Source organism: Entelurus aequoreus, linkage group LG03 (assembly GCF_033978785.1).
Source record: "Entelurus aequoreus isolate RoL-2023_Sb linkage group LG03, RoL_Eaeq_v1.1, whole genome shotgun sequence".
Classification (NCBI taxonomy): Eukaryota; Metazoa; Chordata; class Actinopteri; order Syngnathiformes; family Syngnathidae; genus Entelurus; species Entelurus aequoreus.
In genome coordinates, this window is record NC_084733.1 from 45,469,743 (window position 1) to 45,496,342 (window position 26,600).

Below are 26,600 nucleotides of genomic sequence, written 5' to 3' on the forward strand. Positions count from 1 at the left end.
TTTGCGGTCTCCATTGTTCATTAAACAAATTGCAAAAATTCACCAACACAGATGTCCAGAATACTGTGGAATTTTGAAATGAAAACAGAGCTTTTTTGTATTGGATTCAATGGGGTACCAATACTTCCGCATCAACTGATTCTGTCACGCGCATACGTCATCATATCTAGACGTTTTCAACCGGAAGTGTGGCGGGAAATTTAAAATTGCACCTTATAAGTTAACCCGGCCGTATTGGCATGTGTTGCAATGTTAAGATTCCATCCCTGATATATAAACTATCAGACTGCGTGGTCGGTAGTAGTGGGTTTCAGTAGGCCTTTAAGAGGAGACCTGAGCTCCACGTTGGGCTTCCAAACTGCTGGCGTTACGAGCTGTTGCGTCGCTGCAGGGCTGCATTCTGCGAGGGTCGGCCTTTTGACGAGGAGAAGCAGCTTTTGTAAGATTGTTGCGTCCTCTGTGAGATCAAGCAAAGAGCCCCACAGGGCCCTTCAAAAACCCGCATCGATAAATGTATTGCTCAATCTCCGCCTTTACTGGGCAAATGTGTCTGCCCTCTCATGCACAATCAAACATACTCGTGACCTCATCTGCAATTTGGAGTATAAAAATGTCAATTATAATCTGCTGTGTGCCACTGAGCCAACTTACCTCAAATAGACTTCCCCGTTGATCTTCAGAAAGAAAACCATCACACCCCAAAGTACAGTATAACACACAGTATGCATAACTTTGTAGAAATAAAACTTAGGAGTAGTCAGCGTGCAGCTTAGAAAACGGAGCATTTTCTCTGTCCACACAACTATATTGTCAACACAATTGAGTACACACACCACAGTGAACAAATGTCCTTACAGTTCCTGTTTCCCTTGATGAACCGCAGCCCCCCCAGTGTCGGCAGCACTCATGTATTGCCAGGCCATGACGCTGCTACAGTACCAGCATGCTGTGCTACAATTACCTTGGTGCTCCCTTTTAGACAAAAAGGGTTGTTCGTGGACTAGTGTTGTTCGATACCAATATTTTGGTACCGGTATCAAAATGTTTTCAATACTTTTTCGTTACTTTTCCAAATAAAGGGGACCACAAAAATTTGCATTATTGGCTTTATTTTAACCCAAAATCTTAGGGTACATTAAACATATGTTTCTTATTGCAAGCTTGTCCTTAAATAAAATAGTGAACATAAGAGTCAACTTGTCTTTTAGTAATAAGTAAACAAACAAAGGCTCCTAATTAGTCTGCTGACATATGCGGTAACATATTGTATCATTTATCATTCTATTATTTTGTCAAAATTATTAAGGACAAGTGGTAGAAAATGAATTATTAATCTACTTGTTCATTTACTGTTAATATCTGCGTACTTTCTCTTTTAACATGTTCTATCTACACTTCTGTTAACATGTAATAATCACTTATTCTTCTGTTGTTTGATACTTTACATTAGTTTTGGATGATACCACAAATTTGGGTATCAATCCGATACCAAGTCGTTACAGGTACTTTTCAGAGGCGGTATAGTACCGAATATGATTCATCAATATTGCAGTACTATACTAATACCGGTATACCGTACAACCCTACTGTGGACTTATTGTCAGGGGAGAGTAATCATATAGTGCTGTACAAGCTGTACACTGACTACTCTTTGGTGTACCCACTTCTCATTCCACTAAGCCAGGAGTCTTAAACTCACGGGTCCGCAGGCTCACATTCTGTGGCCCTCTTCTTAATTTCCTAGTTTAGTGCACCCTAGGCGGCTAATAGTTGGATTTATTTTGGCAATAGAAGCCCACTTGACACCAACTACAATAACGCTGCAAACAATAAACTAACACAAAGAGCAACTTCCTGTAAGCAAGCAGAAATGTCTGTGACCGTCTGCTAGGAACTCAACGGTGTCAAAATATACAATTTATATATATTTAATTTTACATTTAGAATGACTTAAGGCCTACAATTGATACTACAGCTGCTGGTAGAAGTAGTTTACAAATGTGGTCACATGACTTTGTAGTGAATACTTGACTGCCGTGCTGAACAATATGTGGACTTTGTAAACAAGTAACATAAATGTCTGAAAAATTCTTTCTCTATCTTCACATCAACAGTGCTCGTTTTCCTCCCATCCTGTAACGTCCCCAAGAAGCACACTAATGCTCGCTGTTAGTATTATAATGACGAGCTTTTATAGCTGTGATTATACGGAGGCTAATGGCACCACATATTTTGCAGAGGTTCCCATTTTTGGGATATTTGGCAGCAGCAAACTATTTTGAGCTTTAGAAATTACTTGTGCTGTTTATTGTCGGATCAAATTACCTTCAAAAAGGGTCATGGAAAGAAAAAAAACATTACCTGTTTGATATTTTTGTTCAGGATTGAAGGTTACTGATAAATTAGAGCAAACAAACAAATGCATTTTTTTAACGCCCTTCAAAACCTAAGGGTTTGTTTTTTTTCGTAACACTTTAGTATGGGGAACATATTAACCATTTATTAGTTGTTTATTAACATGCAAATTTGTAACATATTGGCTATTAATTAGTCATTATTAAGTACTTATTCTGCATGGCCTTATTATACAACCAGTAAGCCATTAACTAAGAGTCTTCCCTAACCCTATGTTAATAAGCAACTAATTAATGGTGAATATGTTCCCCATACTAAAGTGTTACCTTTTTTTTTGTCCTCAAAAGTCCCCAGATGGTTAAGCAAGCAACAATTACTTTTATACGTGCTGTATTATTACATTCTATTCCATTCTAACACAGAACTTTCTGTCCACCAATAAACAAATTAAGGCATTCTCTTAAATAAACACCCTTATTTCAATACTTCAAAGCCTGGTACTCTCTGAACTTGATTAATAAACAACCGAAGCCCAGCCACTATTTGGGGAAATATAATATATTGATGACAATGTGTGCAATAGAGACACAGATGTTGGGTAATGTAAAAAAAAAAAAAAAAAAAAAAAAAGCCAAGTAACTGTAAACCATTTACAGTAGGATGCTGATATGGCGATCATGTGATGCGGTGAGATCTGGAGGAGGTTCCCCCTGGCAGGAAGTGGCTGCAGTGATGAGGACTTAATAGCAAGTCAGCTACCGTAACCTTGTGAAATTCCGCGGGCACTATTGATAGTATCGCATTAAAATAGAACGAGGGCAGCAATCCACTCTTAAGTGCCATCTTTTCCCACTTAAGCAACATACCGCCAAATCATAACTGCCACATGTCTTCTCATCATCTCTGTGCCGTGAACACACATCTGTCCGTCATATTTCTACATGTTTCATCCCTGGCCTCACGTCCACATCGACTGTCTATGCTATGCGCTTTAAACAGCAAAACCAGATAAGGGGGGCGGGGGGCATTTTTCCTATTTCAAGACCAGAAGAGAAAGTCACTTGGAATGTGAAACAATTCTGATCACAAGGGGAAAAAAATGAGAAAAGTAGTTTAGCGAAAATTATTTTCATCTCTTGTAAAGCATATCTATAGTGAGGATGAAAATAATGCCAAATATTCACTATTTGTAAAGAAATATACTTATATATATATATAGATATTTATAGATATATATATAGTAAATAATTCTAATAAATGCTCACCTGAATCAACTATTTTTTGCTGTTGCTCAAGTTCTGTTTTGCTTTCTGATTTAATGAACAGATGTGATGGCATGCAAAACACTCATTCTGAATGTATATCTATTTCATTATTTATTTCTGAAGTCACTTTTTTATTGATGTAGCCTACATATGTTATTTTATTTATTTATTCTATGTTTATCCGATGTACATTTTTTTCTATGTGCATTTTTTTTGTAAAGCTTTTGTTTTATTTATGGAACCACAAATTGTGTTGAAAGAGTTCATCTCCTCGAGTAGTTTGGTCACTACTGACATCATCTCACATGTGTAAATAAGTCTTGCAATTAAATTTTTGGACAAAAAGTTTGAAACTGTGTGCATCCTTGTGTGTCTGTCCTTGATACTTGCATTGCATTTTGTGGATGTTAGACCAAAACAAAAAACCTAAAAGGTTTGTACACTTAATACCTCAAATGCTTCTATGACCGAGCTCATACCACAAAACACTCATGTCCTAAAATCAATGTTTCCCATTGAAATCTATTTCATCTGTGCTTGGCCCCACCAAAACAGCACAATTCTAACAAGTAATATGACTTTTAAAAAGAAAAAAACAAATTTCACATGAGATATATTGTATGCAAAACAATAGAATGTGCTACTAACTACAGTAAATTTATGAAACAATGTAATAATAATGTACAGTATTGACTTGGGATGGGCAATGTGGCCTAAAATCTATCTTTGGTATATAAATGATAATAGAACCATTTCAAAACAGGTTGAAAAGGCTCATAAATTGGCTGCTGATGTATGCAGTAAAATATGTTTTTTTTCCCTAAATTATTAATCTACTTACTAATTTACTGTTATCTGGTGACTCTCTGTTGTAACATGGGTCTACCTACACTCCTGTCCAAAAGTAATAAACACTTATTTTCCTGTTGTTTGAATACTTTACATTAGTTTAGGGACAAACCACACATTTGGGTATTGATCCAACACCAAGTAGTTACATGGGCAGTATTGGTCATATCAATGCTGATGCTCAAGATCATCGAATTATTACAATATTTGATCAAAATTATAAACTGACAGAAACAAAAGGATGACGGATTGACAATATCAAAAAAATATCTAAATTATTTCCTACTCCTAGCTCGGATTTAAATCCTCTGTTTTCTGCACTTAAAGTCTTCCTGTGTCCAGGGACTTATTTACGGAGTTTGTAAACAATAACAAAACTGACATAAGATTTTGTGATAATAAAAATATCGATCTAATCATTGTAGTATCAACTTTATACAGCTTATACTTGGTAACGTTACAGTCAAGATTTGTATAGATCCACCCACATCACTTCCTGTACACACGGGTGCGGCCATTACAAAGAGCTTTGACGGCGAGTGGTTTATTTCCACAATTGTCGTACCTTGCATCGGTCAGAGCTGTGTCAGCATGTCTTAGAGATCACTTTGTGCGATCAGAAATGTTTTACATAATTCCAAACTCTCAGTCTCGCTGTATAGCTGCGGTTGCTAGGCAACTCCTTGAGCTAGTTAACCTCCAGCTTGTGGCATCTTCAGTTTGAAAATGTTATCAGCGAAGGGGGATTTCTTCTGCAGCAAGTCTTTAATTGTGATTAGACCGAAAAAGATGCCACAAATGTGATCTTTATTACAGCAAAGGAGAAGACACTACCGGGACACAAACTGATGAAGGATCGCCTTACACTGCTTTTTTATCACTCCGAAACTCTCAAAATGTTCTACAATGTCACAAACATTTGCAGAGACAAGGTACAATTATTTTTATGGAGGTTAATTTGTGTCTTTATTACCGTGGAAAGGGATTGTGATCAGCGCGCTGCAGGAGTAAAGGTCAACGCCTCTGTCCATGGTGCTGAAAACAGAGCGCCATCAGACGGGGGCGTGGCATGTGCTGACAGCGAGACACAGCTGGTAGATGATTAGTTTGCACAGGTGGTACGTGTTAAACTAATCATCTGTTGTCTTTAACAGTGAGCGGCCGGGTGCAAGAAGAAGAGGAAGTTGGGAGAGAGACTGGAAAGTCCAAAAAAAAAGCAGATTATTTGATGGTGGTGTTGAAAAACATTAAACCTGTTGCAAACTCTATGCGCTTGGCTACTTTGACGTGCATCTGTGGAACCTCAAGACAGCCACTTCTACAAATACGAAAGCTTTTTTTCAATTTATGTAACTGAATTTTTTGCGTCTGAATTTTGTGAACTGAATTGTTTTACGTCAAATTATGCTGACAATTGAATTGAAAAAAATTAACTGTTTTTAAAATTCAGTGTAAAAAAAAATTCAGTGTTGAAAACTTTGCTGCTTCAAAAAGCAAGATTCACTTCCGGTAAATTGAGACAGAGGCAATCGATCCTGTCTCAGAACCAGCCAATGAGGTGTCAAGTTTGAAGTCACGTGACACGGGTCTTGCAAAACAGCATTAAAAAGCAGTTAACTGGGCTACCTCGGCATAATTCAACATTTCAACATGGCCCCTTGGATATTTTCAAGCTATAGAAATTACTCGAATGGTTAAAGTCTGTACTTTGGGTGACATAGGAGTTACTACGGTGACCACATATACTGTATATATATATCTGACATCTGACATCACATGGACAAAGATAAGACCTTCTGGAGGAAAGTTCTATGGTCAGATGAAACAAAAAATTAGCTGTTTGGCCACAATATATTTAACATTTCACAATAATAATAAGTTTGGAGGAGAAAAGGTGAGGCCTTTAATCTCAGGAACACCATACCTACCGTCAAGCATGGTGGTGGTAGTATTAGGCTCTGGGCCTGTTTTGCTGCCAATAGAACTGGTGCTTTACAGAGAGTAAATGGGACAATGAAAAAGGAGGATAACCTCCAAATTCTTCAGTACAACCTAAAATCATCAGCCCGGAGGTTGGGTCTTGGGCGCAGTTGGGTGTTCCAACAGGACAATGACCCCAAACACACGTCAAAAGTGGTAAAGGAATGGCTAAATCAGGCTAGAATTAAGGTTTTAGAATGGCCTTCCCAAAGTCCTGACTTAAACGTGTGGACAATGCTGAAGAAACAAGTCCATGTAAAAAAAAAAATTTTTTAGCTTAACTGCACCAATTTTGTCAAGAGGAGTGGTCAAATAATCAACCAGAAGCTTGCCAGAAGCTTGTGGATGGCTACCAAAAGCGCCTTATTGCAGTGAAACTTGCCAAGGGACATGTAACCAAATATTAACATTGCTGTATGTATACTTTTGACCCAGCAGATTTGGTCACGATTTCAGTAGACCCATAATAAATTCATAAAAGAACTGATAAATCAATGCGTTTGCTTTATTTTCATGACTATTTACATTGTAGATTGTCACTGAAGGCATCAAAACTAAGAATGAACACATGTGGAGTTATGTACTTGACAAATTGGTGAAATAACTGAACACGTTTTAAATTCTAGTTTCTTCAAAATAACCACCCTTTGCTCGGATTACTGCTTTGCACACTCTTGATCAGCTTCAAGCACACCTGTGAAATGAAAACCATTTCAGGTGACTACCTCTTGAAGCTCATCGAGAGAATGCCAAGAGTGTGCAAAAAAGTAATCAGTGCAAAGGGTGGCTATTTTGAAGAAACTAGAATATAAAACATGTTTTCAGTTATTTCACCTTTTTTTGTTAAGTACATAACTCCACATGTGTTCATTCATAGTTTTGATGCCTTCAGTGACAATCTACAATGTAAATAGTCATGAAAATAAAGAAAATGCATTAAATGAGAAGGTGTGTCCAAATCTTTGGCCTGTAGGGGGAGTGCTGGAGCCTATCCTAGGCCTAGGTTACCCCCTGGATTTTTTAGAATGGGCATTCGTGGGTGTTTTTAGTATCTTGGTTTGGCCTGTGTCATGACTACTTCCAGTACTGTTATGTCCTGCACTAAGCTGGGCCTTCATAGGGGCCTGGTGTTAGCTCACGTGAATGTATGCAGCCTGCATAATAAGTATCAGGAAGTAGAGTGTATTATCAAAGATAATTTGACTAATATCTTTGCCATTTCTGAGACCCACCCTGATGATTCCTTTTCTGATTCAATTGTAGCCATTGAGGGGTTCTCAATTTTTAGGAAACATAGGAACAGGTTTTGGGTTGGGGTGGCTATTTATGTTCAGAATCATTTATCTATCAAAGTGCGTAATGATTTGATGAGGGAGAGCATTGAAGCTATTTGTGTGCAGGTCTATCTGCCTTATTTGAAACCAATTATAGTATGCTGTTTCTATAGGCCTCCTAGTGCTGATGCTCTGTATCTGAAGGAGTTATGTGAGGTGTTTGACAGGATATCAGATGAGAATAGAGAAATCTATTTACTAGGTGATATGAATGTTGACTGGCTGGGACAGGGGTGTACAAACAAAAATAAGTTACTATCCATTTTAAATGCTTGCAATCTGTCCCAAATTGTTGCCCCTCCCACGAGAATAGGTAGTAATAGTGATGGTACTATTATAGCTACATGCATTGGTCATATTTATACAAATGTTCCGGACCAATGCTCCAAAGCAGTCTCGGTTCCTGTAGGTTTTACTGACCACAATATAATAGCTGTCACTAGAAAGACAAGGGTTCCTAAACCTAAAGCGAAAATTATTTTTACAAGGTCTTATAAGAGATTTGATGAAGAATGTTTTATTGATGAAATATCCTGTTTAAATTGGAATGAGGTGTGCAGTGAGGAAGACCCTGAGGCTGCACTGGACTTATGTTAATGTACAAGAGTGTTGTGGACAAGCATGCCCCGTTGAAAAAGTTTTCTGTCAAAACTAAGTCTGCCCCATGGATTGATAATGGACTTAGAAGTTTAATGACAGAAAGAGACATGGCTAAAAAAGCCTCCGTCAACTCAGGTTTAATTAATGACAGGCAAAAGTACTGTTCCTTAAGAAACCAGGTCACAAAGTTAAACACACTGAAAAAAAGAGAATATTACAAACAGAGGTTATATGATGTGAGATATGATAGCAAAAACGTATGGAATGTTTTGAATGAAATCATGGGTAGAAAGAACAATGTCTGTACACCTTTTGTGGAATCAAATGGGTTGGTACTCACTAAGCCATGTGACATTGCAAATCATTTTAATAACTATTATGTTGACAAGGTATCTCAATTAAGGCATGGTATGCATATATCCAATAACAACAAATCAGCTGACCTCATTAGGAATATTATAATGGATAATGAGGGGTGTGAATTCAATTTTCATCAGGTTGAAGTCAGTGAGGTTGAGAGGTTACTACACTCTCTTCCGGACAACAAAGTAGCTGGTGTAGACAACCTGGATAGTAAATTACTGAAAATGACTGCTGGTATCATATCAGTGCCTGTTTGTCATATTTTTAATAAATGTTTACAAGTGGGCCTGTGTCCAAAGATATGGAAGGTGGCTAAGGTTACTCCTCTACATAAGGATACCAAATTGGCTTTCAATGAGGGCAATTCTAGACCAATAAGCATCCTACCTGGGTTATTTAAAATACTGGAGAAATGTGTGTATGCACAAATTCAAGCTTACATTCAATCAAATGGGCTAGCAACTGATCCTCAACATGCATATAGAACGGGCCACTCTACGTCCACTGCTCTTATACAAATGAAGGACGATTGGCTTAATGCTATAGATAATTCTATGTTGGTTGGAGCTGTGCTGTTAGATTTTAGTGCTGCATTTGATGTCAATGACCACTCTCTTTTAATTGAGAAACTTAAATGTTATGGTTTTAATACTTCAAGTTTAATGTGGGTACAGAGTTATTTGTCCTCAAGATCACAACAGGCGTATCTTAATGGGAGCTTGTCTAATAGCAGAAGTTTGGGTTGTGGTGTTCCACAGGGAAGTTGCCTAGGACCTTTACTTTTTTCTATATTCACCAATGATTTACCTTGGGCTACCGGGCGTGCAAGATTGGTTCTTTATGCTGATGATGCAACCTTATATCATGCTGCACCATCATGCAGTGTACTTAATGTAGTATTGAGTGAGGAACTAAAAGCTGTGCATGACTGGACAGTATGTAACAGACTTGTCCTTAACACCTCTAAAACAAAAAGTATTATATTAGGGACTAGGCAAGGGTTATCTTGTGACCCAAAGTTGGATTTGAGGCTAAGTATTTCAACAGTTCAACAGGTCAGAAGTGCCAAGCTCCTTGGAGTGATGCTGGACTGCACTCTATCCTGGTCAAATCATATCAGTGATATAGTTACAAAGAAGGGAAGGGCTGTTGGTATTTCCAGGAAATGTGCTGCTTTTGTTGTCAAATTGTTAAGAGTTTAGTCTTGTGTCATATTGACTATTGTTCTACAGTCTGGGCGTCTGCTGCAAGTGGTGAGATCAGTAAGCTCCAGATTGTCCAGAATAGGACAGCAAGGCTGGTACTTGGTTGTTCACTAAGAACCAACGTGAACCAAATGCATGCTTCTCTTTCCTGGCTAACAGTGCAGAACAGGTTGTCAGCTAATACTCTTATATTGCTCAAATCAGTAACCAGTAGTAAAACTCCTGCTTTTCTCATGGCCCAAATAGTTCACAGTAGCACTATACATAATCACAATACCAGGGCATCCAGTGAGGGGCATTTTGTACTCCCTTGTCCCAGGAAGAATGCTTTGCTGAAATCTTTTATTTATAGATCTTTATCGCTCTGGAATAACCTGCCTCGAATTCTCACCAGCATTGAAAGTAAACAGGTTTTTAAAAAGAGAGTAATATTTTATCTGAGTCTTTAAATTAGTTTGCTCGTTGATGATTTGTTTGGTTTTATATTGTGTAGTTATGTTTATATGGTAATTATTATTCTGTGACTGTAAATTGTTTGCTTGTTTTTTTATTGATGCTTTTATTTTTTTCTGTATTGTGTAGTTATAATTATATGCTTTTACTTGTAATTGTATTGAATTGTGGACCCCAGGAAGACTAGTGGGTTGTTGAGGCAACCAGCTAATGGGGATCCTTAATAAAAATAAAAATAAAATAAATCCTAGCTGCATTCGGGCGGAAGGCGGGGTACACCCTGGACAAGTGGCCACCTCATCGCAGGGCCAACACAGATAGACAGACAACATTCACAGTCACATTCACACACTAGGGCCAATTTAGTGTTGCCAATCAACCTATCCCCAGGTGCATGTCTTTGGAGGTGGGAGGAAGCCGGAGTACCCGGAGGGAACCCACGCAGTCACGGGGAGATATTATACATAAATAGATATATATTATATATACACATACATATAACATACACACACATATATACATATATTATATTCATATATATCAGTCAGTTTAACTGCATGACACATACTACATGTATTTCATTTTAATTTAACAGAAGTGAGTCTTGTGATTTTTTTTACACTGAAAATTACAACTTTTTTAAATGAAATTGTCAGCATAATAAGATGTAAAAAAAAAAAATGTGGTTCACAAAATTCAAACAAAAAATTCAGTTACATAAATTCAGTGTCAAAAAAAGCTTTCGTAATGAAGACACAAATTAACCTCCATAATAATGGCCTTCTTTCCTTTTAGACAATCGCTCTGTCTGCACAGTTTTTCACAACTTAGTGCAGGTACAGTAGTAGTACTGTAGATGTTTTTATCAGTTTGCTCAATTCTTGCAGCCACTTAAACAGTGCAAAAGTTAACCATTTAGTTTTAGCAGAGATGCTAACAGTCTCTTTCACAGACAATATATTGTCCTGTTTTCCTCTACCATTGCTGACATTCTGGTTGTTGTTGTTAAATCTCCTACTCAGTGGCCTCGTGGTTAGAGTGTCCCCCCTGATATTGGTAGGTTGTGAGTTCAAACCCCGGTTTCATTATAGATCTTAGTGATCTTGGTGATTTGCTATTTGCTTAGTTGGCTTGAAAATTGTAAATTACAGCCCGGTCGAGTATGTTATAAGTGCTGGTAGAGTACTTGTTTCCCCGCCAAGTGTTAGAGCCAGCAGACCAGCATCAAAAGTATAAAAATATGGCGACGGTTGATTTTATGTGAATTGATACTTGGTAGGACCGATGGAATTTGGTCAATATCAGTAAAAGTACTCAATTTTGTACATATCACATTTGAGAATAGACATTTCAATCTAATCTTTAGACCTGCTCAGTGGCCTTGTGGTAGATTGTCCGCCCTGAGTCGTGAGTTCAAACCCTGGACGAGTCATACCAAAGACTATAAAAATGGGACCCATTGCCTCCCTGCTTGGCACTCAGCATCAAGGGTTGGAATTGGGGGTTAAATCACCAAAAATGATTCCCGGGCGTGGCACCGCTGCTGCCCACTGCTCCCCTCACCTGCCAGGGGTCAAATGCAGAGGACAAATTTCACAACACCTAGTGTGTGTGTGACTATCATTGGTACTTTAACTTAACTTAACTTACATGAAAACACTTGATATCAAGCACACTGCAACTTTTGCAAGAAAACACTTCAATGGAAAATCTGAAAAATAGCTCTTATGTTTGCTAAAATGTTTTTGAATTATTTTACAATAGAGAGGTTACTGGTGTATTTATAGTTAGTTTAAACATTTGGTTTTCCAATGTGAAAGAGCGGCGAATTAAGTCATATACTTAAAATTCATTCTGGGCCTCTGATTTTCCTTCATGTCTTCGTACTTTTTTGTCCGTATGGATGTGAAATGGTCTTAAATTATATTCATTATGGTCTTAAAAAGTCTTGAATTTGACTTGTTGAAATCTGCAGAGACCCTGCATGAACTGACGAAGCCAACTTGGATGAGAGGCGAACGTCTTCTAAGACAAACTAAACAGTCCAGTTGCGATCGATTGAATGCTCTGAGAATTGCACTGTGGAGGGACGTTAACTGCTAGCTCGCTAGCAAGGACGCTACATTGTCTTGAGGATGTGTTTGTTTGCTTGTCGCTGCCAAAATTTTAGCATTAAAAGCTCTATTGGCGGCCAAATTTATATCATTTATATCATATATGGTTTATATCGTGCAACACTCGTGTTTACTTTGGAGAGTGGACTTCTACAGTATCCACTTTCAGCTGCTTCTTTGTCAAACACACCATCAGCTGCTTCAACATGTTTACATGGAATACATGTCCGCCATTTAGATGTTATTTTAACCTTCTCGGCTGGTGTTAGACTCATTATGCTGTAGTATAGTGCAGACTAGTAGTGATAAGCTTGAATTGATTATTTATTTCTTTAATTCAAAGAAATAGCATCCACTTTCTCTCAGTAGTCATTCACTCACATTTTTCCTTTCCATGCTTGAAAAACAAAGTGTTGTCGATCTCTGCAGTAGGTAACACTGTATTTTGCCTCATTCCTGTAAGAATCCTGCGTTTGACTGAAACATTAAGGAGTTGGACTATCTGCAGAGTGCTTAAACAACCACCAGGTACCATATGTGATATGTGTATCATCTCTTACTCTATTTGACCTATCAGGTCAGGTAACACAAATTAATCCTCAAGCCCTGACTCGAGGTCGAGGCAGGCGTTTATAGCAGCCTGATTGGAAACTACGTACAACCAGGTGTGCTCAGAGTGCCAATTACTGACAGGTAAGGGGAAACAAGTGCTCAGGGAGACAGACAAGAAGTATAACTAAACTAGGAGCGCCAAACAGGAAACAAATGCAAAAAAAAAATAAAGGAAACATGACTACATGTGAGACCTGATGTGATAGATGGTCACACAAATCCACCTTTGAGGCCGCAGGTTGATAGAGTGGTGAGCATGTTGGTCACAGTCAACAGATTGGGGTTCTCTGTGTGGAGTTTGCATGTTCCCCGTGTGTATGTGTGTTTTCCCTGAGTACAGCGGCTTCCTCCCACTTGCCAAAAACACACGTTTTAGGCCTTATCACTGACTGGTGACAATGGATAAATGAATAATAATAATAGTTATACAGCACTGAGATCCAATAAGTATGAGCAATAATAAGATAAGTTGTATAGCGGGCTGCTGCTATTGCAGGTCCATAAGAAATAAAACTGCATATTTTTCTTTTCAGTGTGGCTGTGCAAGTGGGACAGAAGTGACTACTTGGCATTTACGTCACAAACATGGATAAAATAAAATGCTCCCTGTGGCTTGTTTTGTTGTAGCGAAAAGCAAAACAATGACTTCAACAGCCATATAAATATGATTAAATACAAAGATCAGATCGTCAAACTTCAGCGGATATTGTGATGCACATCTGATAGCTGGGAGGGAAACATGTTTGGAGTTTAACTAGTAATATTCTGGTGACTTTATTAAATAAATTTAACTAATGATGACGGTTATAAAGTTACAAAAAATTAATTATTAGTACCTGTATTATACATTAATGAATTATTAGATTATATATTTACTACAGTGTTATCTATATCTTTTTTTTTTTTTTATAAAAAAAAAAAAAAGAAGCAATTTTTCTGTCACTCAAACATTACACCCTTACAGACAGCCAATGTCTACTTTGACATTTCCTCTATAAAATGTGTTCAACAGCCAAGAGGGATTAATGCAACATTTATCAGTTGGGTTTATTTGAGTCTATCTCAAGACACATTATTTCACCCCCTGTTGCAATCCTACAGTATTTTCTATTTGTTCTGATACAAGGTGCAGTGACATCTGTTCCATTTCTTCATAAAATTCCCAAATATGTGTGAATATATGCACTGTTTTGTCTACACAACCAACACCTATATGCTGTGTAATTTTAAAATATTTGTTCAAGCATTAAACCTTGGTATGATTTGATAAACATGTGAATAATGTGACCACCATCAAATCTGCTGCTCTATAAACTGAAGTTCTATAGGATGTCATTTGGACATGACTGACATTCAATACTATTTACACTGCTACACCTGCTATTTTTTTTTTTTTTTACATCTTAACCCTCCCAAGCACAGTGGTCGCTGTCGTGGAAAGATATTCAAAAGCGATTTTCTCTCATGTCAAGTTTGCACACTACAGTGGACGCTATTGTGTCTAGCTATACACCGCCATCTTTTGGCCAGCTTTTGTAAGTGCAAAGAGACCCCTGACAAAAGTGGGGGACAGGATAGGATTATTGGTCAAGTTTTTTTTCTTCTAAGGAACCCTTGCCGGCATAAAAAAATAATAGGGCACCAAAAAAACCATTAAAGAGTGATATAATTGTTAACATTTCTGAGTATGGATTTTGTGACTTTAGGAAATTGCTTAGTCATGTGACCACTAAATTGGACATCATGGATCGCTGGCTACATTTTGACTGCAATTTATAATAAAATACTTCAATCAGCAGTAACTTTTTCGCTCCAATTTAAATGTAAATATATTTATAATGAAAGTTCACTTTTTCTTACAATCCAGCAATATTTTGTGAGTATTAGTCCTATCATGATTTTGAAAAGAAGTTTTTTGTAATACATTTAACAGCATTGGAATATACTTTATAGTGCATACAAAATCTTATTGTATTAATTAATACCTTAAAAAGTGTTTATCGTCTACACTTTATTGAGAAACTGGAAATATGTGATGTGACAGATTGTAATTGTATGCATGTTCAAGATAAACCGACACCATAACCATAACACATCAATACACGTTGTGCACTGTAGGGGACATTTCACCAACTACTTTTTTAAAAAATGTAATCGAATTTTTTGTGTCATGCCTACACAGTAAAAAAATTAACATATTTGTTTTTTAATTCTTATTGGTGGTATATGGTGTAAAATATATATTTATTTTGAGTTATCTACCACCATTTTAATAAAATGTTTCATTAGTGCAGAATTGTCTCATTCATCAGTTTTAGGCACTGTTATACAATGTAAGAAATACTTCATTCCTGTTGATGATCATTCAAAATCAATCAACATATGGTTGTGTTTCTTTGAAATGATATGGAATATTTTTTCATACAGACTCAATGCTATAAAGACAAATTATATTGTTTGTTGTACAAAGAGTAGAATTTCCCAGCATTTAAAAAGTAAATTATGAATTACCAACTTCAGTTAAGTGATTGGGTTCTTTAAGTAATTAGTAGCATGGCAACATTGTTATTTACAGACATGTAGCTGAAGGTGCCTTCAGTTGTTTCCATCAAGACTCATTTGGCAGACAGCATTGGACCACCTTGGTCAAATGAAAAGCAAAAGAGATAATACAAGATTAACCAGAAAATATTACTCAAAAATCATAAATTGATATTACCTTACCAACATCCAGTGCATAAGTTTAGAAGAGCCCATTGACTTGTTCAGTCTCAGGATCCAAGTCAATGTCATAGAAGCAAGGTCTGGTGGGCAATCCAGGGATTGTGGGCATCTAGGAGCCGAATATGTATTGATTTATTACCAGAAACAACATGTAAGATTAAGAAGGATCTACATATAGAAACTTACAGTGCCGACCAGCGGAAAGAGAAAGCCAGCGCCAACGCTGGCTCGGATGTCTCTGATTGGCACAACGAAGCCGGTGGGCACACCCTTCTTGTCTGCCTCATGGGACAGCGACAGATGGGTCTTGGCCATGCAGATTGGGAGGTTGCCAAAACCCTGAAGGCAAAAGGGTTTTGAATGTGTTGATTGCTCTTTCTATGTTGAATTATATGGATAAAAAGTACAGAGCAAATTTACAATTGCAAAAACAACTGTATCAGATAACTGAATATACAGCCTTAAAAACAGCACCATATGAAGTCCACAAATGCAGACCTGTTTGGTGTAGAGCTCCACTTTGCGTTGTGCCTCTGGAAGAAGTTCAATATCATCTGCTCCATAGATCTTCTGGGCGATTATTCTGATCTTTTCCGAGATAGGGAGCTAGTAATAAAATAAGAAACATGTAAAAAAAAAATGGCTTAGTGTAGATAGTTTTTGAGCGGCCTTGGCCAATTACCTCCAAGTCATAGAGGAACTTGAACTTGCTTGGAACTTCAGAGGCTTTCTGGACAGCCTGTCCAAGAGCAAGAGCGCCTGCTCCACCCTCAGCCCAGTGGCTGCAATGCACAGCGTCAAATGCTCCTGCACTTTTGGCCATGTTGCATACAAGGTCCAGCTCAGCATCAGTGTCTGTCCTGTGCAGCAACAGCAGCAGTGTGAGGAATACACAAGTAACAATCACATGGCTTCAAGAGAGTTTTAAGTAGAATTCAGTTGGTGAACAGTCTATGGCACTATGTTGCGTTCAAGGATGGCTAAATAAAGTGGGAAAGTGACATAAACGTGCAAAAAAGGTGATCTTTCTAACAGTATATTATTTTTCTAAAAAAATAATTGACCTCTGGTGCAGCCTACATAAAGTTTCAGTTCCTACGTTCCCTGAAGGCAACGTGATAGGTGATGCCTCCATCTTTTTTTCTAAGCTGTCTGTCATGATTCCACACCCTCTTCTCAGTTGATGGCAACTGCTCCAAGTGAAATTTGTGCCAAAAGTGTGAATCTTAAAAAAACATATATATCTAAAAATAAAAAACATTTCTGTGCTCACTTTTATTTTGAATACACTGATGTATCATTCAAAGTTAAACATCAAAACTTGATTTAAAAAAAAAAAAATTCCCCAAGTACAAAACTTTTGGCCATAACTTGGCTACATAACATAACTACTTGTATGTTTAGTGCATAGTCTGGTTCAGCCCACCAGGGTACATATTTTCTTTGTGTTTCTACTAGGCATTTGACTACATGTCTGATTCATTTTAAGGGAAAGGAACAACTATCATGAAACCCCCAGGAACATTATTCTGTTTAGAGCAACGCTGGATCAGAAATTAAAAACATTTAGACAGATTTTCTCATCCCCTTTTAAATGAATCATTAAAAAAGTCATCTAATGTTGATGTGATGTTTTTCTACAGTAGTATATTTAACAATCTACTGTAGCATGTTAAATACTAATTAAGCAATTGAGCAGTGTGCTCAATACTGCATCAAATGCTTCAATAAACAACCAATTCCACACAACTGACAGATTTATTAACAATCTATTATTCAAATATGATGCTCAACGAAAAGGTTTTGAAGGGCAGTAAAACAATAATATTACTTTTGCCACCAATCACAAAGGGTACAAGTCCAAACAGCCAATTGTCATGCTCATGAACGGAAATAAATTGCATATACTATTTGCCCAAACAAAATTTGTTTTTCTTGTAATAAACAACCACATGCTGATATCAAAGAAGAATTGCCATTGTTGTTGTTGTTATTAATCTTGGTTAGTTTCATGTTAGATTAGACTGTGTTGGTCAGTTCTGATGTTTACTGTGGTTTACTCGATAAAAGGAATGCATACTTACTTGAAGGCATTTACAGCCACCACCACAGGGACTCCAAAGTGTTTTGCATTCTCTATCTGCTTTCTCATGTTGCTACAACCTTGCTCCAACAGTTCAAGGTTCTACACACAAATAAACACATAAAAGAAGGTTAGATTGGTGGTCTTGGCATATGTTTGCAGGCTGGTGAAGGCTAACTGTAGATTTGTGTTTCTACTAGCAACAAATTTTTGGAGGTCTTTTTTTTCCTCCTCGAAAATATGTAAGAAATTGACCAAAAGTAATTGTCTACTGCAGAGGACACTAGTTCTTATGAGGGTTTGCATACTTTATAAGGAAACCACACAAGATAACATCTTGTTTAGCAGACTTAAAAAGAGACACCCACCCCCAAAAATTTCGAAAACCCCCAAAATATAACATTTTACGCCATTCCGACAAGCCTGCAAAAAATGGGTTTTGTGCATTTTAAGGGCCTCAAAAAAGGCCTACAAAAGAAAAAACACAGCAATTTCAATAATAAATAAATGCTCTGCATTGCAGGGCTTGCGCTGCTGCTCGGGCCATAATAAAGTAAAATAAAATAAATCAAAATTAAATTAATTTAAATAAAGCCACATCAGACTGTCATCATCATTTGAATTTGTTGAGCAGCGTTAACTTGTCGTGTTTTGTGGTGAATCATCGGAGGAATGTTTGGCACCATGCCGCCCACATCTAATGGCGTCTGCAAAATTTGTTCGCAATTTATCGTCGCCCATATGTGTAGTATCTGTAATGTTAACCGTGACTCATTTGGCCATAGTCCCTTGGAAGACTTCGTTAAAGTAGGACCCCTTTTTTTCGCAGAAAAATGGTCAAAAACCATCGGAGCAAGGTTAGGCGCCATACCACGCCTACATCTTATGACGTAGGAAAAAATTGTTTGCAATTTATCATCGCCTATATGTGTAGTATCAGTAATTTTAACCGCAACTCATTTTGTCGCAGTCCCTAGGAGGAGTTAATTAAAGTACGACCCCTTCTAAACCGGCAAAGACCAATATGGCCGACTTCCTTTTCGTTTTCATCCTGAGACTTTTATGTTCGTCATAACAGACGTCTCCTGCGATTTTTGTGTTGATACGTAAAACTGGTCGGTGGGGCAAATTTTTCTCATTTTAAAGGTGGTGCTAGAGAGCCAATTTTGAAATGTCATTTTCAGGACCCCCAAAATATTAAATTGTTCACCCTGTCTGACACCCCTGCAAAATATGGGGACTTTTTGTGCATGTTAGGGGCCTCGAAAAGGCATCCAAACGTATAGAAGAAAAAACACAGCAATTTCAATACAACCCTTGGGGTGCTCTGCATCGCCCCCACGGGGCTTGCTTTGCAGATCGGGCCTTAAAAATGAATGAGAAACTCCAGTTTGCCCCAAAACAGATGCTAAGCAAGGTATTGTAACGGTTGAAAATTGTTGATACCTCAGTAAGAAAACAAAAAACCCACGATAGTCACCGACATTTTTTTCCATCCATCCATACTTTTAAATACTAGATTTTTTCAAAATCCATTTCAACAAGCTGCAGTCATGTCATGGGTCCTCCAACAGAACAATGAACCAGAAAACAACTAAAAACTCTTAGGAATGAGGAAGGGCATCGAAACATTAGACTCATCTGAAATCGATTATTTAATTCATTTTCATTCAATTGAGCATTTGTGAAAAGAGCTGAAACATGAGTCATCTAAAAGCACCTATCAAACTTGATGACAGCGACATAATGATTACCGCAAAGTAGACTAATTACTAATAAATCAAATATTTTCCTAGTTAGAGCATAAAAAAACTGTTTATAACTGTCTAAACCTTTTTTACATTATTAGAGCCCTCTAAACATGAAATAACACCAATTAGTCACCTTTACACTCCTTTCACCCAATATAGTAGCCTTGAGTTTTTGTTGTACCTAACGGTACAAGCGTCATTGCTATGGTCATCGCCTGGCCACTAAACATGGCCACAACGTAGAAATACTTGTTCCCATCCTGGATAATTCGTCTAAGTTAGAACTGGGCTTTGAGTACTGAAACCATGGACGTAAATTGTTCTACACAAAGTTGAGCAACTTGACAGCTATAGCTGCAACGATTAAATGTGATGTTAGCATTCAGTGTTAGCTTTTTGTATCTGCATTGTTGCTCCACATCGAACACCGATCTCCAAAACTGTGTTACTGATGTCAAAGATAAAGTGCATCTGAGGAGTTCATCTCCACTTTAACCAGACAGTTGCTAATAGCGTATCAGGTAGCCTTCTCAAATGACGTGCCAAATGTCCGATGCTACTTCCAGCTGTTGTCATTCGACATTGACATCGCTCGCAATGTGGTGATGTTTTGTTGTTGAGGCAGGAGTTTAAGATGAAGTCTATCAAAAAGTTATTCTGCCAAAAGTTAATTTGAGATTGTCGCAGTGGAGATAAAGCAGTGACAAAGTTCGGCAGTTATGGTTGTTAGCAGTGTAACCCTTGACCCGGAAACGGATCTTGTCTTGGTGAATATTTTCAGAAATACTTCACTGTAATGAATATGATACACAAACAAAAATTATTTAACACTTAATTTAGGCCAAAAACATGTAGAACATAAAACTTTTTTTTTTTCAAAGAAATCACAAATGTTGTAAAGTCACCATGCAGCCAGGGATGACTGTAATTACTTCAAATTAGATTAAGGATGCCATACATTTCTGTCAAGGCCAGTTTAATTTTATTTTATTTTATTTATTTTTTAAGTTCTCTTGAACCACAGTTCGAAACATCTGGTTTCCATTGATTTTTTTTGTCTGTATTGTTCTTTCCGATTTCAATTATTTCAGTGATTCTTGTGGTTTTTCCTTCTATGGCGTAAGGGTACCAAAAATTATAAACTTATAAATGTCAAACTGTGAGTGCACCACAGGGCTAGTGACAGTGTGAGTACGTGTTGGCAGGGTGGTCGAATGCGAGTTCAGACAGTTAAGCTAGTTGTTGTTGTTTTGACTTTGTTATTAAACAGAAAGGTGATCCATCACCCACTTGCTGTGTTTGTTTGATATACAGTACTGTTTAGCACTTTGTGTAAAAGTGTACAAACCTTTCCTTAAATAAGGACTTTTGTCCATATTTACATACTTTCCTATAGGTAGATTTGCTTCAATATACTAACTTTTCTAGTTACAAACCCTGGTCACAAACCACATAAAGGTGCTGTTTGCAACTTCCTTGTTTGTAACATTTTCAAAGCAAAAAATATAACACCACAGGCTTGCTTATGTTACCATTAGTGGTTTAACAGAACACAATTGTTTGACAATTGTGTATAATTTTCACAATTACAAAGTTTATGTAATACATTTTTTTACCGGTCAGTATAAAATGATTGGTGTTTACGGCGGTCACTCACCCTGTCTCGTCAACACATACGCGCAGGGATCGCGTTCACACATACAAAAGCAGTCCAAAAGAAGCTATAACAATATGCAGTTCTGTTGTTACGACAGAATATACATTCAACAGCAGTTGACGCTAACGATCCAAATTGCTATTATTACCTATCAGCACCTAAAGCTAATGTGTGTGCATGTGTTACATACAAAGTCATAAGGCGGGATAGGGACAAGTGGTAGAAAATGGATGGATGGATACTGTGTAAAATACATTGGAAAGTTGGCGCCCTCTAGGCAACTGAGTAAATGTTGCAAACACCCCTTTTAAGTTCGTAAAATAACAGTTCCACTGTAGAGTTTGTTTAAAGCGAACTAAATAGTTTTTCCTGATAATGTGTACACAAGAGCGTAAGATTAAAGGCTGTCAGGCAGCAAGTATACATTACCTCCTCAATGTATTCCTTTGGTAGCGGCATGCCAGCAGTGACCTAAAACATAAGTCTATTAATTTAATCTAATAGATATGACACCCTACTGGTCGTGCTTCTAATGTTGGTAGTTTTTTTCAAAATACAAGAATGATCTTGTTTATGTCAGGTTTAGAAAACACACCGTGGGTCCTCCGCCGTGCATCTTGAGGGCTCGGACAGTGGCCACCAAGACCACGACATGGGGCCTCAGGCCAGAGTATCGGCACTTGATGTTAAAGAACTTCTCCATCCCGATGTCGGCGCCAAAGCCAGCCTCTGTCACTATTTGGCAAAATGCACAGATGTGAAGACAAAGTCATTCACATTCTTAACTGGAACGATAACCAGGGTTATGATGTAGGAAGTCTTAAGAAAACACACAACACAAACATCAACTGTTTTTCTCCACTTACCCACAAAGCCTTGTTGTCCAACCAGCTTCAAAGCAATTTTATCAGCCAGGATGGAGGAATTTCCGTGGGCGATGTTGGCAAAGGGGCCAGCGTGTACAAACACAGGGTTTCCCTGCGGTTTTGTACAAGTCAGATAAGACGTAAAACTCACAATTAAATCAGATTGCATGCACGCTCTTCTGGTTTTCCCATATTTGTGATGAATTATCTACTTTAGCGTTTAAAATGTATTACCTTTGGATTAGAATGAGTTTATGTTGCACCTACCTCCAAAGTCTGCATCAGATTTGGCTTGATGGCATCTTTCATTAGCACAGTCAGTGCACCACACACACCCTATATAAAGGCACAACAGCTTAACTACATGATGCCATTCTTATGTATTTGTCTTGTTGTGATATCAACAAGTAAAACAAATAGTTTTTAGTAAGTTATTGCTACTGACCAGATCTTCTGTGGTGATAGGTTGTCCGCCGCGGCTGGTTGCCACCACCATTTTGGCCAGTCTGTGGCGCATGTCCTCCAAGCTGCTTGTGAGGGCAAGCACAGCCATGATTTCACTGGCCACTGTGATGTCAAACTGAGCCTGAAAGAAAATGTATTAAGAAATGAATTCCCCTTCATGAACAACACACTACAAATCTGACTTGATTGTCACTGTCACAGAGGAATTAAATTATTTATTTTTGTTAATGTAGATTGCAGTGGTGTAGAAGTGCATCGCAGTGTAGTTTGTCTCTAATACAAAGGTGTCCAAACTACGGTCCACGGGCCAGGTGCGGCCCGTCCGCGTCTTTAGTCTGGACCACGAGACAACACAGGCTAAATAAACATTCTGGCTTGCGTTCTGCCTGAAATAAAATTTGAATAACAGGTAAGCCTAATTGCTGCATATCTGTCGACATTTCATGGACCATGTTAGTAAACTTGATCAATGACCATGAGTTTTAATTTTAAGTCTCCTGAGCACAGTATTCCTACTTATTGTGCATATAAACCATAACCGACGCAGAGATTCAAAACACATGGTCTACATAACACACAACCTGCTCATTGAACTTTATGAACATTATAAAACATGTCCAACCACAATACATAATTTTAATTTACACCCATGTAAATCCACTAAAATGCATGATGGGTAATATGCAAAACACTCTCTCCACACTAAGCCATGTTTGGCACATTTTAGCTGCTTGATATTTCTGATTGATTAAAAAAAGTTTTGAGGTTGTCATCACCACTGAAGTAAACAAGGTAGGAGTCGAACTTTCACATACTTTTAAGATTTAATGTTAAATCGTTTATACTTCATATTGCAGTGTTGTCTAATGTGTGTGTGTGTTATTGTTCAGTCTCTTAGCTAAACCTTGCTTCAATCAATGCAAACTAAAGTTTGAGATTGAGTTTATTTCAAACATGCATGCAGACAACATGATACATCACAATTTAAAGTTTGTCTTTTCAACATGTTCTAAAACGAGAAGGAAGAAGCAGAGCTTATTTAATCCTACCCCTTTTCCTTTATACAGCAGTTGCTAACACTTCTGTTCATTTCCTGTTCTCAATGTATTCACAATACACTCCATAAGTGAAAACCTTAAAAATAAATAAATAATAATTAGTGAAGTAAATTATATTTCATATGGTGAGATAAATAAGATTATCTAGAAAATGAATGGATTGATGGAATACATTCAGAATGTTTATCATGGTTCTGCTTCTTTATACTTTGTAAACACTTTAGGTTTGAAGAGTTTCTTGAATTGGATCATATTAGTACATTGTTTGATTTCTTTGCTTAAAGGCCTACTGAAATGAATTTTTTTTATTTAAACGGGGATAGCAGATCTATTCTATGTGTCATACTTGATCATTTCGCGATATTGCCATATTTTTGCTGAAAGGATTTAGTATAGAACAACGACGATAAAGATTGCAACTTTTGGTATCTGATAAAAAAAAAGGCTTGCCCCTACCGGAAGTAGCGTGACGTAGTCAGTTGAACATATACGCAAAGTTCCCTATTGTTTACAATGATGGCCGCATGAAGTGAGAGAGATTCGGACCGAGAAAGCGACAATTTCCCCATTAATTTGAGCGAGGATGAAAGATTTGTGGATGAGTAAAGTGCAAGTGAAGGACTAGTGGGGAGTTGAAGCTATTCAGATAGGGAAGATGCTGTGAGAGCCGGGGGTGACCTGATATTCAGCTGGGAATGACTACAACAGTAAATAAACACAAGACATATATATACTCTATTAGCCACAACACAACCAGGCTTATATTTAATATGCCACAAATTAATCCTGCATAAAAACACCTGCGTGTTTGTTATGCTAGCTCCTAGCTCCTCTGCTAGCTCCTAGCTCCATAGAACACGCCAATACAATTCAAACACCTGATCAACACACACAATCACTCAGCCCAAAAGACCGTTTACCTAACCCAAGGTTCATAAAGCTTATATATTTTTAAAAAGTTACGTACGTGACGCGCACATACGGTCAAGTTATCGAATGTTTAGCAGCCAAGGCTGCATACTCACGGTACCTGATATTCAGCTGGGAATGACTACAACAGTAAATAAACACAAGACATATATATACTCTATTAGCCACAACACAACCAGGCTTATATTTAATATGCCACAAATTAATCCTGCATAATAACACCTGCGTGTTTTTTATGCTAGCTCCTAGCTCCTCTGCTAGCTCCTAGCTCCATAGAACACGCCAATACAATTCAAACACCTGATCAACACACACAATCACTCAGCCCAAAAGACCGTTCACCTAACCCAAGGTTCATAAAGCTTATATATTTTTAAAAAGTTACGTACGTGACGCGCACGTACGCTACGGTACGTGTTATGCTAGCTCCTAGCTCCTCTGCTAGCTCCTAGCTCCATAGAACACGCCAATACAATTCAAACACATGATCAACACACACAATCACTCAGCCCAAACGACCGTTCACCTAACCCAAGGTTCATAAAGCTTATATATTTTAAAAAAGTTACGTACATACGCAAAAAAAAGCCAAAGCTGCATACTCACAGTAGCACGTCTGCGTCTTTGTCATCCAAATCAAAGTAATCCTGGTAAGAGTCTGTGTTGTCCCAGTTCTCTACAGACGTCTGTGTATCCAAATCAAAAGTCCTCCTGGTTAGAGTCTCTGTTATCCGAGTTCTTCTATCTTGACTGCATCTTTCGGGAATGTAAACAAAGAAGCGCCGGCTGTGTACTGTTGTGGCTGACTACGTTCGAAAAATACGTCCATTTCGCACCGACAACTTTCTTCTTTGCTTGCTTGGCTTCCTTCTCCATAATGCAATGAACATGATTGAAACAGATTCACGAACACAGATGTCCAGAATACTGTGGAATTATGAAATGAAAAGAGAGCTTTTTCGTATCGGCTTCAATGTGGAAGGCATACCCGTGTTCGCCGGGCTACGTCACACGCATACGTCATCCTCAGAGGCGTTTCGAACCGGAAGTTTAGCGGCAAATTTAAAATGTCACTTTATAAGTTAACCCGGCCGTATTGGCATGTGTTATAATGTTAAGATTTCAAGGCCTACTGAAACCCACTACTACCGACCACGCAGTCTGATAGTTTATATATCAATGATGAAATCTTAACATTATAACACATGCCAATACGGCCGGGTTAACTTATAAAGTGACATTTTAAATTTGCCGCTAAACTTCCGGTTCGAAACGCCTCTGAGGATGACGTATGCGCGTGACGTAGCCCGACGAACACGGGTATGCCTTCCACATTGAAGCCGATATGAAAAAGCTCTGTTTTCATTTCATAATTCCACAGTATTCTGGACATCTGTGTTCGTGAATCTGTTTCAATCATGTTCATTGCATTATGGAGAAGGAAGCCAAGCAAGCAAAGAAGAAAGTTGTCGGTGCGAAATGGACGTATTTTTCGAACGTAGTCAGCCACAACAGTACACAGCCGGCGCTTCTTTGTTTACATTCCCGAAAGATGCAGTCAAGATGGAAGAACTCGGATAACAGAGACTCTAACCAGGAGGACTTTTGATTTGGATACACAGACGCCTGTAGAGAACTGGGACAACACAGACTCTTACCAGGATTACTTTGATTTGGATGACAAAGACGCAGACGTGCTACTGTGAGTATGCAGCTTTGGCTTTTTTTTGCGTATGTACGTAACTTTTTTAAAATATATAAGCTTTATGAACCTTGGGTTAGGTGAACGGTCTTTTGGGCTGAGTGATTGTGTGTGTTGATCATGTGTTTGAATTGTATTGGCGTGTTCTATGGAGCTAGGAGCTAGCAGAGGAGCTAGGAGCTAGCATAACACGTACCGTACCGTAAGTGCGCGTCACGTACGTAACTTTTTAAA

The 26,600-nt window shown here is 37.9% G+C and overlaps 1 protein-coding gene across 2 annotated transcripts in view; it reads right to left on the bottom strand.

The window, feature by feature from the left end:
- Positions 1 to 8,514: 8,514 nt before the first annotated feature.
- mthfd1b (methylenetetrahydrofolate dehydrogenase (NADP+ dependent) 1b) overlaps positions 8,515 to 26,600 on the bottom strand; it is a 56,339-nt gene continuing 38,253 nt past the window's right edge. Inside the window, exons 18-28 of one of the 2 annotated variants that reach the window (XM_062041910.1) lie at positions 22,657 to 22,797; positions 22,479 to 22,547; positions 22,212 to 22,323; positions 21,941 to 22,080; positions 21,775 to 21,816; positions 17,939 to 18,039; positions 16,537 to 16,714; positions 16,353 to 16,460; positions 16,041 to 16,193; positions 15,850 to 15,963; positions 8,515 to 15,771 (exon numbers count right to left, since the gene is read on the bottom strand). In XM_062041910.1, coding sequence (XP_061897894.1) covers positions 15,874 to 15,963; positions 16,041 to 16,193; positions 16,353 to 16,460; positions 16,537 to 16,714; positions 17,939 to 18,039; positions 21,775 to 21,816; positions 21,941 to 22,080; positions 22,212 to 22,323; positions 22,479 to 22,547; positions 22,657 to 22,797 — 1,134 coding nt within the window. In that variant the 3' untranslated portion in view covers positions 8,515 to 15,771; positions 15,850 to 15,873. The remainder of the gene's footprint in view (positions 15,772 to 15,849; positions 15,964 to 16,040; positions 16,194 to 16,352; positions 16,461 to 16,536; positions 16,715 to 17,938; positions 18,040 to 21,774; positions 21,817 to 21,940; positions 22,081 to 22,211; positions 22,324 to 22,478; positions 22,548 to 22,656; positions 22,798 to 26,600) is intronic. The other variant, XM_062041908.1, reaches the window with a different exon arrangement.